At 57.1% G+C, this 11,135-nt stretch overlaps 1 protein-coding gene across 4 annotated transcripts; it reads right to left on the reverse strand.

Moving 5' to 3' along the window:
- Positions 1-1,416: 1,416 nt before the first annotated feature.
- Positions 1,417-10,785, reverse strand: C12H15orf39 (chromosome 12 C15orf39 homolog). Of its 4 annotated transcripts, none has more exons than XM_064668491.1 (4): positions 10,537-10,784; positions 3,533-6,589; positions 3,130-3,167; positions 1,417-2,935 (listed from the first exon to the last, which is right to left on the reverse strand). In XM_064668491.1, the coding sequence occupies exons 2-3, from the start codon at positions 6,540-6,542 to the stop codon at positions 3,130-3,132; spliced, it is 3,048 nt and encodes a 1,015-aa protein (XP_064524561.1). In that variant the 5' UTR covers positions 6,543-6,589; positions 10,537-10,784; the 3' UTR covers positions 1,417-2,935. The 4 variants fall into 4 exon arrangements, with proteins under 4 accessions (XP_064524561.1, XP_064524559.1, XP_064524560.1 ...); XM_064668489.1 differs by having other exon boundaries at positions 1,417-2,939; XM_064668490.1 differs by lacking the exon at positions 10,537-10,784 and adding an exon at positions 7,196-8,421 and having other exon boundaries at positions 1,417-2,939.
- Positions 10,786-11,135: the final 350 nt, after the last annotated feature.

Raw genomic sequence — 11,135 nt, forward strand, 5'->3', positions numbered from 1 at the left:
GTGGCTGCAGGGAGATCTGGGGCTATAGAGGGGAGCTGGGAGGTGATGGAGCCACTGGACATGGACAGGGTGTCAAGGGTCACTCCTGTGGGCTGAGCCAGGGTCTGGGAGCTGAGCTGGGAGCTGGCTACACGTCCAGCTCCAGCAGAACTTGGCAGGTAGGATGGAGATGGCACACTGGTGGTGCCCAGCTTCGGAGTGATGCTCCGGAGCAGGGTTTGTGGAACTGGGGGGAGGCACAGAGCCTGGGCTGCCATGGGTGGGCTCTGGAGGTCCTGCTGGAATGGGTCCCTCAGACTGATGCTGTCCTGGACTTGCTGTGCCTGGATTCTTCTGCGGGGCAGCAGTGCCCAGAGGGTTTGGTAGTCCAACCCCTTGGCTCATCTTGAGAGCAGCCATGTGGAGAGGTGCAGCAGATTTAGGCTGGGTCCCTCCAGCTCCCCCCTGACAGCCCATCCCAGTGACTGCCCCATTCCCAGAGCAACCCACATACCAGAGCCAGGGCACCTTATTAAAATATCTTCCTTCTCTCCAGCAGCTTCCTAGCTCAGGAAAGCCTGTGCCAAGCCCTGGCATCTCCCAGGAGGCTCCCGGGGCAGAGTAGGGTTGTAACCAGCCCTGGACTCAGACATTATCTCATTCCCTGCCCCAAACATCCACCTTGCTGCAATCAGCCTCCCCAAGGACAAACAAACTCACCAACCCACACACACCTGACAGCACCCAAGCCCTGGCTTTTATCTGATTTCCCAGGGGGAAGATGTGCCTCCATTCCAGCTGCTCCCAATTAACACACAAACTCATTTGCAATCCCCCAGGTGAAGCTGGAGGGCTCTCAGCTTCCTTCTGCTCCTCATTAAGTCCTTGGCAGAGGAAGGAGGGTGTGTGCCTGCTCCTTTAGGCAGGATCATCCCGAAACCCTGATGATGCACCCCAAAACACCCTGTCTGGGGGGAGTGGGTTGTGGCAGTGGTGTTCCCCTGCTGAGCTCCAGTAATTTGGGCTGAAAAACGTGGTTGGGGCACCTGGCTTTTGGGATCAGGTAGATTCCATGCCTGAAGGAGGCTCACAAAGGGTAAGGTGTCTTGGGGGTCCCCACTGGATCAGCCCAGGGTGCATCCTTGAGGACCCCATGCTTTCCTTCCCAGTTTCTGGTGCTCAGACACTTCCACCAGCATCCTCTCCCCAGGCTGTCACCCTAGTTCTGTATGTCCCGCTCCCCTGGGTGACCTGTGATGGCACACTGGACACTGAATCCAGCCCCCTGATGATGGCACAGGGGGACTGGGCACATCCCTTGTGGCTTCATGCAGGGAGAAGCAGGCAAGAGCATCAGGGTGGGGATTTGGGGACCCTCCATCCCCAGAAAGGTCCTGTTGTGCCCACACTGGGAAGCAGAGACGGAATCACGGCATGTCTGGAAATGAGCCAAACTCTTTTAATCAGGTGAAGAACCTCTTAGAATTGACATTCTTACAAAAAAAATTAAATAAGGGGAAGGAACTTTCTCTTCCCTGCAATAAAAAGGTATAAAAATGACGTTATTAACAAATGCTGCTTTCCCAATCGCTGTGCACAGCCACGGTGTGGTGAGGGAGAGTGAGGAGAACAGCAGCATCCCCCCTTCCCTGTCCCATCCACAGCAAGTCCATCCCAATGGAAAACCACAAAAGGCACACACAGAAATCCCCCAACAGCAAACACACCTTTTGGCTAAGTACAGTTTGGGTAGGTTTTTTTCTCAGTTCAAAATAAATATTCCCTGTAGTGAAATAAAAAAATCCTAAGAATCCTTGTTTTGTTCCTCCATGCCCTGCAGCAGAGCTGGAGAAACACCTGAGTGATGAGTTGGTAAGGCCTCTGCTGTGCACCCTCCTGCAGCCCCCCAGGACGAGGGATGTTTGTATGTTCTGGTATGCCCATCTACCCTCTGGGATGGAAAGGATCCCTGCTTCCAAGGCCTGGGATGGAAAGGATCCCTGCTTCCAAGGCCTGGCAGCATGGCTCCCCTCTATGCTCCTATGATCACCACATCTCCATTAAGGTGATCACTAAACGTGCATCTCCCGTGTTCTCCACTAGAAGAGCATCTGGGATGTAAAGTAGTTTGGCTTTTCTTTAGGAGTCTTCAAATCTTTCTTGCAGCTTTTTATTTGAAATAAAAAGACAAGTATAAATTACTGTATTTAAAGAAAAAAACCACCCAAAACACATGACCTGAAGGCAGCAGCTCCTTATAAAGGTAAATCCAGAACATTTGTAAAATGTCTTCATTTAAAACAAAAAAAATTAGTCCCGGGACTACAGAAGTCACGATTCCCTTGTGCTGATGTTGTGTAAGGTCTCTGTAGTACTTTAAAGATGAAAAACCAGAAGGAAGGTACATTTCTTGGGAATGGCATGGATAAAGCAGGAGAGGGGATTTAGAGGAGAGAGGAGGTAGGTAGGATGTTGTCCTTGCAGTAGCCAGCCTTTTTCCAAGGCTGGGGATGGTGCTATGACCGTTTCCATGCTCCTCTTGCTCCAGATCCACTGGAACTCCAGCCAATTCCTCCCAGCTCACCAAGTCAGTCATGGATGGAGGTGGGAGATGCACCAAGAGATGATGTGTTCAAAGAAAAGTAGCTCCAGCTGCCAAGAGGGGCTTGAGCCCATCCCTGCGTGCCCAGACACCACGCCAGCGTGTGGTCCTGCATCACTAAGCTGTTCTCCACCCTGAGAACTGTCCTTGGAGGGTCCCCTGATGCTGGTGGGAACTGAGCACCTCCCTGTAGGGCTGCTGGTGATCTCAATATCCACAGCTCTGGAGACGAGGGACCTTCCTGTTCCCATTCTCATTTAGCTGTTGTCCTTAGCACATTCCTTAGTGCCTCCTTTTTCTCTGGTCTATCCATGGCTGTTCCTTTGCCATCAGCTTTCAGCGTCTGAGCCAGGGCTACCTGGGAGAGGAAGGAGTGGTTAGGGAGGGTGGGATCTTCACCTTCACATCCCAAACATTCCCCGCTCCAACCTGACCCAGGGAGTGGAGCCTCCTCAGCCAGCTCAAATCCACAAAAATGTACCTCCACCTCCACAAAATGACATATAAATCCCATAAATTCCTATAAAGCCACATGGAAGAGGAATTACCTACTTGGAAGGACGCTGGCTAGCTTGCGACCTCAAACCTGCAAGAAATAAAGTTGTTGGTAATGGCCTTGAGCAGCAGCAGAAGGGTATCTGGGTAGAGCAAAGAGGCCACCAGTTTGATGGGACAACCATAGGTGGCAGGTCTGGCACACTGCCCTTGGCTGGGCAGAGGTGGCCTGGAGGTGACTGACACCTCCTCGATATCCCCAGGATGACTTTTCTCCCTCCCAGCTCAAGCTTTTTCCCTCCACAACCTACAGGGAAAAGGTGGGCAGAATACACGGTAGGACAGGGATGCTGAGGCACCGGGTGAGTGACAGATGCTCCAAAAAAACAGCAGCATCTGAAAGGCAGGTGCAGCTGGAGCATCCTTGGGATTCACAGGAGATGCTGGGCTACCTACCGAGCTGCTGCCGGATGGCGTTGTGCCAGTGGAGGTTGAGCAGGTCTGGATAGATTTCAGGGAGCTGCTTGAGCGCCAGGAGCTTCAGCATGCGGGAGGTGCAGCTCTTCAGCTCCAGGTCCCTCAGGTGCCTCTCCTCTGAGAGCGTGGTGGGACGCAGCTCCACCTTGTGCTTCTGCAGCACTAGGTCAACCGAGGTCCCAGGGAGCTTCGGGAAGAGCTTCTCCTTCACCACGTGGATGGGGATGAAGATGGCTCCTGCCCGGACGACGTGGGGGAAAGGGCAAGCGAACATGAAGGTCTCCAGCTGGGAGAGCAGGTTGGCAAGGAGCGTGGCCACGTCCTGGAAAGCCAGCCAGATCTCCTTGCCTTTCATGGGCTTCTGAGGAGTGGGAGCCTTGGAATTGTTCTTGGACTTGGGCAGGGACTTGGGCATCTCTCCCAGGTCTTCTGCCAGCTCTGCCTTCTTCAGCCACTGCTGCAGGAGCTCTGGGGATGACTGTGACACTGACCCAGAAATCGTGTCACAGAGCCAGGTGTGCAGGGTGGCAAAGTACTGCCCAGAGGGGGTGTCTGGTGGGGGACTGACAAACTTCCTGGCCAGTGAGATCCCCTCCTCCCCTGGGGTGAAGGGGGCTTCGGGAAGTGGAGGCTGGGGAGGGTTTGGGCCTGAGATGGTGCTGGGCTGGGGGCCAGGTGGTGGGACTGGGGGGCTGCTGGATGGTGAGGAGGCTGGTGGGTTCGGTGTGAGGGTGCTGCTGGGTGGGCTGGGCTGGGGGGCTTGGGGGCTGCCATCCTGCTGGGGGGGCTCTGTGCTGGGCGTGAGGGAGTGCAGGAGCTTGTATTTTTTGAACATGAAGGTGGCTGAGCTCTGGAAGTTGCTCCTGTCCCCAGAGCCCACGTCAAGCAGCTGGGGCTGGGCCCCCTCTCCCATTCCCACCTTGCCCCCAGTAGCCTCTTTCTCCTCCTCCTCCACATCCTCCTGGTCCAGCGTCCCCTCCACACAGCCAGTGAGTCCCTGGGTCTCCATGGCTTCCACTGGTCTCTTCTTCAAGCTGAGGTCCAGCACCTTATCCTCACTGAGCAGCTCCCCAGCGCCCACCCCATCGGGGCTGCCCTCCTGAGACCCCAGCTCTTGGGACACAGGCTTTGGCTTTCTGGGGGCCCTCTTGTGACATCTTTCCCCTTGGCTCTGCACCACCCCGCTGTCCGATCTCAGGCTGGACACCACCAAGGTGTCTCTGAGGGAAGCAGGCTCCTGGCTGGGGCTCCTGTTTTGAGGTGGGGGGTCCCCCCACAGATGGTCCCTGCAGAAGAGGACATGGGCTGAGCCCTTGGCCCTCTCCAGGTACTCCTGGTAAGGTGCCAGGCTGAAGACATTGTGGATCACTGGCATCGGTGGAGAGGAAGAAAAAACTTTGGTGTCCCTCAGGTCTTCCACCCCCTTTGGGGGGGTCATGGATGAAGAAGGGGGGGCAAGCTCCTTGGTTGGATCCTTGACCTTGCAGTCATTTCCTTTCCCTGTGATGACAGGAGACACTGGTCCCCCACACGGGGTGTCCTGTGGGGCTGGGCTGGTGTTCCTCCTCCCCAAGTATGGAGGCTCCTGCTCCCCTTGCCTGGGTTTCTCCCAGCTCCCTTCTCTTTTGGGAAATGTCTCCGTGAGCCCACTGGAGCCCCTGGAGAGCTTCTCAGGGGTGCAGACAGGTTGGAAGGCGCTGCTGTGCCTTGGTGCCGCTCGCCACCGTGGACTTTCCGCCTCGTGCTGCTCACACCCCGGCTCTGGGGTGGCAAAGGAGGTGTGGAACACGGATTCATCGCCAGAGCTGAAGGTAAAACCAGGGTACCCGGGCAGCTGGACATCCCTTGGCAGCTCAGCATCCCTCAGCACCACCACCGGCTTGGAGGGACCAGCACCTGCTGTCCTCAGCACGTAGGGGTCCAAGGGGCTGGCAAAGTAGCTCCCCGGGGCTTGGGGTCTGAGGTAAGAGCCAGGAAAGGGCTTCCTGCTTTCCACAAAGCTGGAGCTGGGCAGGGCACTGGCCTCCCCCGCAGGGGGAGCCGGAGAGTGATAGAGGGGAGCAGCTCTGTGAGGAGACAGTGGGTAGGGGGGGGGTGGGTAGCACATTTCTGGCCTCTCCGGGTTTGTCAGGCCAGCATCAGACAGCTGGAGCTTGGGACAGGAGTCCGGGATGAGGCTGGGGACCTCTGGCACCTTATTCTGGCTGTGGGCAGTGGGACAGCTTGCTTCCAAGACCGGGGTGCTTGGGGGGGGCCTGTATTTATCAAAGGGGACATAGTAGTGGGATAAGGCAGCGGGGGAGCCCAACTGCTCCTTGGCGGGCAGCACCAGGCTGGAGGGCAGCGGTGGGATGCTGGGGTCAGAGCAGGGACCCCTCCTGTGGGGCTCGCCAAGGTGGAGAGGGTGGGTGGCAGGGGGCAGAGCCCAGTTTGCCTCCCTTGGTGTCTGCTGCAGGCTCTCCACTCGTGTTCCCAGCGGCAGAGCCATCCTGGGGGCCAGGAATCGGGCAGGGGCTCTGTACACCGGCTTAGGGACTGCGAGTGGGGCCGCCTTGTTCACCGCCACCGGCTTCTTCACTGGTAAGGGGCATCTTGGGCTGTCCAACTTTTTCCTAGCCATCAGCTGCTCCTGCATCAGTCTGTCCTTGCCCTTCGGGGCGCCCAGGCTCTCCGATGGGTACAGCAGGAAGCCCACCAGAGACCCCTCGGCAGGCGCTGGCTGGCTCATGGCACCAGGGCCGTAGTGTAGGTAGGTGGGCGCTGGGCTCCAGCGGGCCAGGGGCTGCTCAGGACCCTTGGAGCTCTGCAGTGGGCAGGAGAAGTAGGAGCCCTTGTAGTTGAAATGGTTTTCGGAACCAAGGCTGGGCACAGGGCTGGATTTTCTTTGGATTCTGCTGGGTGGAAAGCTGGTGGTGGCCTCTGTCTCCAGCCGAGGTTGCTTGTTGAAAATCACGGGGTCTGCAGAGTCCAAGAAATGTTTTGAGGCCATTTATACCTTGCTGCAGGTGTCATGACAGGAGAGGTGAGCTGGCCTGCCTGAACAAGAGAGAGAATAAACCATGAGCAAATCAAGTCCCCACAGCCAGCACCCTGTGGTGGCACGGGATGACAGAATCCTTCAGGAGCCCTCCAAAAGTCACCTTGCCTCCGTGCTGGCTGGAGAAAGAATGTTGGTTTTCATATGCACCCCATTTGTGATACTCAGGATCACACTGGAAAGCTAAAGCAGAGGAGGGGAGGTGTGGAAAACCTTGCTTGTCTCACAGCCAGCCTCTGCCAAGGGCAACAGCTATTGCTTCCCTTTTCCCATCCTCCCAATACCTGGCAGAGATCCTAAAAAAACCCACCCAACCCCAACTGAGATGCAGCATTTGATCATCAGGGTGGAAGTGGGGGATCTGGTCAGGCAGCCCTGCGTAAGCCAGGGTGGGAGCCCACAGCCAGTGGGGGGAATCCTGGGAGGCTGGCTGGGCATTTCTCCATCTGTCTCCTTGGAAAAGCCCTGGAAAGCTCTGACTGTTTTGGTTCCAAAGCCTCAATGAGTATCTGTTGCAGGCAGTGGGGAGCAAAGCTGGGTCAGCTCAGGTGAAGAGCCAGCAGACACAAACACAGAGTGCCCAAAATTCCCACCCCCAGTTTCACCTTTTAAAATAATTTGAGGTTTCTCCCTCTGAGGCAGCAGTTCATCCTCTCCCTTAGGATGTCTTCTGATTTGGGGCTGCTGCATGGTGGGTCTGGTCCACAGTGACAGGTGGTGAATGCCAGCAGGTGGAGCTGGCAGGCTATCCCACCATAGTCCTGCATCCTGGAGCATTCCAAGTATTCTCCCAGTATCACCTGGCATCACCCAGCACCTCCCCAGCACTGCCCAGCATCTCCTAAGCATCCCACTGAGACACATGAGCATCACTAGAGTACCAAGGGCATCACAGGACCTTCACCCAGTACCCCCCAGCATCACCTGAACATCCTGTAAATCACCCAAGCAAGCCCCAAGACCCACCTGAGCATCACTGGCACAGCACCCTCCCAACATGGGCAAACATCCCCCCATATTTCCCAGCACGGCCCAGCATCCCCAAGCCCAGGGATGGACTCGTTGCAGCAGGATCTCCTCCATGTTATTTCTTTCCTTTTGTGACGAGAGTTAGCAGAGAAGCCAACGAGGAAATGGAGGAAAAGCACATGGAGATAAGACAAAAACCACATCCACAGCAGGGGAAATGGAGCAGATAATGAAAAGACTTGTGGGGGGAGATAAGGGACCCAGTGGCGGTGGTGAAGCAGCTCTGCCTGGAAGGGAGCAGGGGATGATCTGCCTCTCCCCAACCCCAGCTCACCCCAGAAAAGCACAACTGAAGCTGCACTCTCTGCTTCTTATCTCTTCTGTTGGGTTTCTTATCCAAACTTCAACAATTTCTTACTTTCCAGTGAGGATGCTGCTTCCCTGGAATCCTCTGAAAACCCCCATCAGAGGGTCAGTGCTTCCTTTCTCACTTGCACCCTCGGAAGCAGCTCCCCCTCATCGTTTCCAACAGCTTTATCCTCATGATGAATTCTCAGGGTCATTTCTAAGACATCCAGTACCAATTAAATTTGCCAGCACTTGGATCCAGGGAAAACAGCTCCCTTCAAATTGAAAAAAGCTCAGGGAAAATCCCAAACTGGGTTATTTTCCTTCCAAGAAGGATCTCTCAGGAGGCTGTTGTTTAAAGCCATCTCCCTAGGAGATGCTGCGTGGGAGAGAGATGCAGGCACGGGATTCCTTCCCAGCTGTGACAATGCTGAGTTTGGACAAGCCAGGACAGAAACCCAGGATCTTGTGACTCCTGACGTTTCCCCACTGCTTTTTTCCCTTTCCCCCAAACCCCAGGGATCTACAACCCCCACCCCCTGTGCGTGGGGACGTTGTGACACCAGCCCTGCCTTCACCCAGCTGATGCCACCGGGCATGATGCAATTGCCCTGTTTCACCCAGATCCAACTTCCAGCCTTGCTGGAGGGATGCCCCGTGCCCGAGCCAGGCACTTGGAATCTCTGATGTCTCACAGGGTTAAGCTCATTAACCTCATTAGGGTGAGGACACTCCTGGGCTCACTCTTTCCATGAAATCCACCGGGGCTTCGCTGAGGGGGTGCCATCCCTACATCTGCACCATCTCAAGAAAACAGCTCCAGTTTTGCTGTCACCACCAGCTTTTTCCCTCTGGGACTATCCCCTTTCAGCCGGTGGAGGTGGAGGAGGAGAGGGATAAGTGGGAATCAGGGCTGGGGGGGATGCCCGAGTGAACCCAACAAATGCAGTCAGCATTTCTGAAACCCCACAGCTGGGAAAAGCAGGAGGTGGATTAAACACAACCCGTTATTCATCTTTTTTTAAATGTTTTTTGATTTTTTCCCCCCCCTTCCTCTTCTCGGGTTTGGTCAGGAGGCAGTAAAAGTAAAACCAAATGCAGAAGAACACGTGCTGCCCGAGCAGCAAAACCTCCCTGATAAGCTCCCACGGGCCTCAGAGAACTTTTATCTGCCACGTTTCGGGTGTCCAACGGGCACACGAGGGCTTCTGTTCCCCCTCCCCGGGGCTCCTTGGCCTGCCAAGGCTGTTGGGAACACTGTAGACACCTCTTTTCTTCTCCGACAGCTCCCAACAATGCGTCCGTGTCTGTTATCAGCGGGGCAGTCAGGCGCAGCACACGGCTCCCCGGAATTTCCTGCCCAGGATGCGATGTCCTAAGCGGGAGCCTCTCACCGCAGCCTCCCGCCTCCTCCATCGCCACGTGATGCCAAGAAAAAGCCGCCAGCTCTCAGCCAGCCCGCAGGACTCGAGAAACAGACCCCCAAAAGCTCCTAAACCCGCTGGCACGAAGCATCCCCAGCCCCGCGGAGCCACCCCCGAGGTGCCGCGGCGGAGGGTCGCTGGCGGGGGGGGAGTTCCCCGGGGTCCCCCCTCGACCAGCGGATTCTCCACCGGTAACGGGGCGCGTTCCCGGCCGGCGGCAACCCCGGTTTCACAATCGCGGGGACTTTGGGACCCTGCCGAGGAGGTGACTTCTCCCATCTCTCCAACCTTTCCCATCTCTCCTGCGGGTTTGGATGAGATCACCGGCAACGCTCCCACTCCCCGCTTTGATCGTTCGGGGAAACAAACAAGAGGCCTCAGCGGTCCCGGTTGCCTCATTCCATACCCTCTTCCACAAAGTTTGCGGCTCCTGAGCTTCTCCCAGGTGGGCAAATGCCGAGTCAGAGCCTTTCCTTGGACCAAGCCATCTGTTTTTTAAGGCAGTATCCTTATGGAATGCATGCACCAAGCCATGGCTTGTCTGCGAATTAAGTTGAAAATCTCCAGGAATATTCACTTTTACATTAAAAAAAAAAAAACAACTTCACGGAGCATTGAGTAGCCACCAGAAGGGCTCAGTTCCTTACTATTTAGGGGATTAAAACACCTCCAAAACGCATCGATCCCGTTCCGAACCATCGATGTCACGTCCCAGGTTGGCCACGGTCAAGGCTGGGGTGCCCCGGTGCTCGCAGACCCCTGCCAGGACACGAGGTACGGATGCGGCGGGGGGGCAGAGGTGGCCGTGTGCGTCCTTCTGTCCCCTTCGCACACCCACGGCCACCGCTTTTCGTGTGAGCAACGCTCCGGTGACCCCCAAAATAAGCCTCTCGCAGGAAGCTAAGCCCACTCACGCTGCGCATCAGCCGCATGATCCAAAGTGTCCATAAATGGGTAAAATCCCGGGATCCGGAGCCTGCAACCCGCTTTTCCCTGCACGGCTCAACGAGAAGCAGACGACCCCGAAGGCGGCGTGCGGGGAAGTGAGGGAGCCCCCCCACCCTGTCCCAGGGCTTCACCCGCCCAGGGAAGCGCCAAGGCAAGCGGGGAGCTGGCTGGGGGTCCCCCCGCCCCCCTGCCCCCCCACATCCCTCCGCTCTGCCCTGGCTCCTGCGGGACGCGCATCCCTCCGGCCCCTCACTCACCTGCGGCTGCGGCGCGGTGCCTCCTCCGGAGCATCGCTGCGGGGCCGGGGGGGCTCGGCGGGCACGGAGGGGAGCGCTCGGCCGGCAGCCCGCGCTGTGCGGAGGAAGTGGGAGGAGGAGGAGGAGGAGGAGGGCTGGGTGTGCGTGTGGGCTGGCCGGAGGAGGGAAGGGGACGGGACGGGACGGGAGGGCGCGGCGCAGCCACACGTGCAGTCAGCCCGTGCGCTCGGAGCGGGGACCCCCCGGACAGGCGCATCCCCCACACACACGCTGCGGGGGACACCCACAGCGGGGAGCCCCTGTAGGGCAGAGTCCCCGTTTCACTAAGGCCCCCCGGTGTGGAGGAGGAGCCGCACGGGGAGCCCACGCTGGGGGGGAGCCTCATTAAGGGGAGCTCTCATTGTATAGAGCCCCAATTAAGGGGATGCTCACTGCAGTTAGTCCATTAAGTGGACCCCCTATTAGGGAAGACAGCCAATAAGCCCCCCCCCCCCCCCCCCCCGCCCCTTACAAGCAGTCCCCATTATGAAGGGACCCCCATGATGGGGGGCCCCCATTGCAGGCAGGCTCCATTAGAGAGGACCCCCACTAAGAGGGGA

The sequence above is a fragment of the Pseudopipra pipra genome, chromosome 12, assembly GCF_036250125.1.
Source record: "Pseudopipra pipra isolate bDixPip1 chromosome 12, bDixPip1.hap1, whole genome shotgun sequence".
Classification (NCBI taxonomy): domain Eukaryota; kingdom Metazoa; phylum Chordata; class Aves; order Passeriformes; family Pipridae; genus Pseudopipra; species Pseudopipra pipra.

Coding starts and splice junctions, on each gene's coding strand:
- C12H15orf39 (XM_064668491.1), bottom strand. CDS start 6,542: ATGGCCTCAAAACATTTCTTGGACTCTGCAGACCCCGTGATTTTCAAC. Junction 3,168..3,532: donor CGCCATCCGGCAGCAGCTCG/GTAGGTAGCCCA, acceptor TATTTCTTGCAG/GTTTGAGGTCGCAAGCTAGC.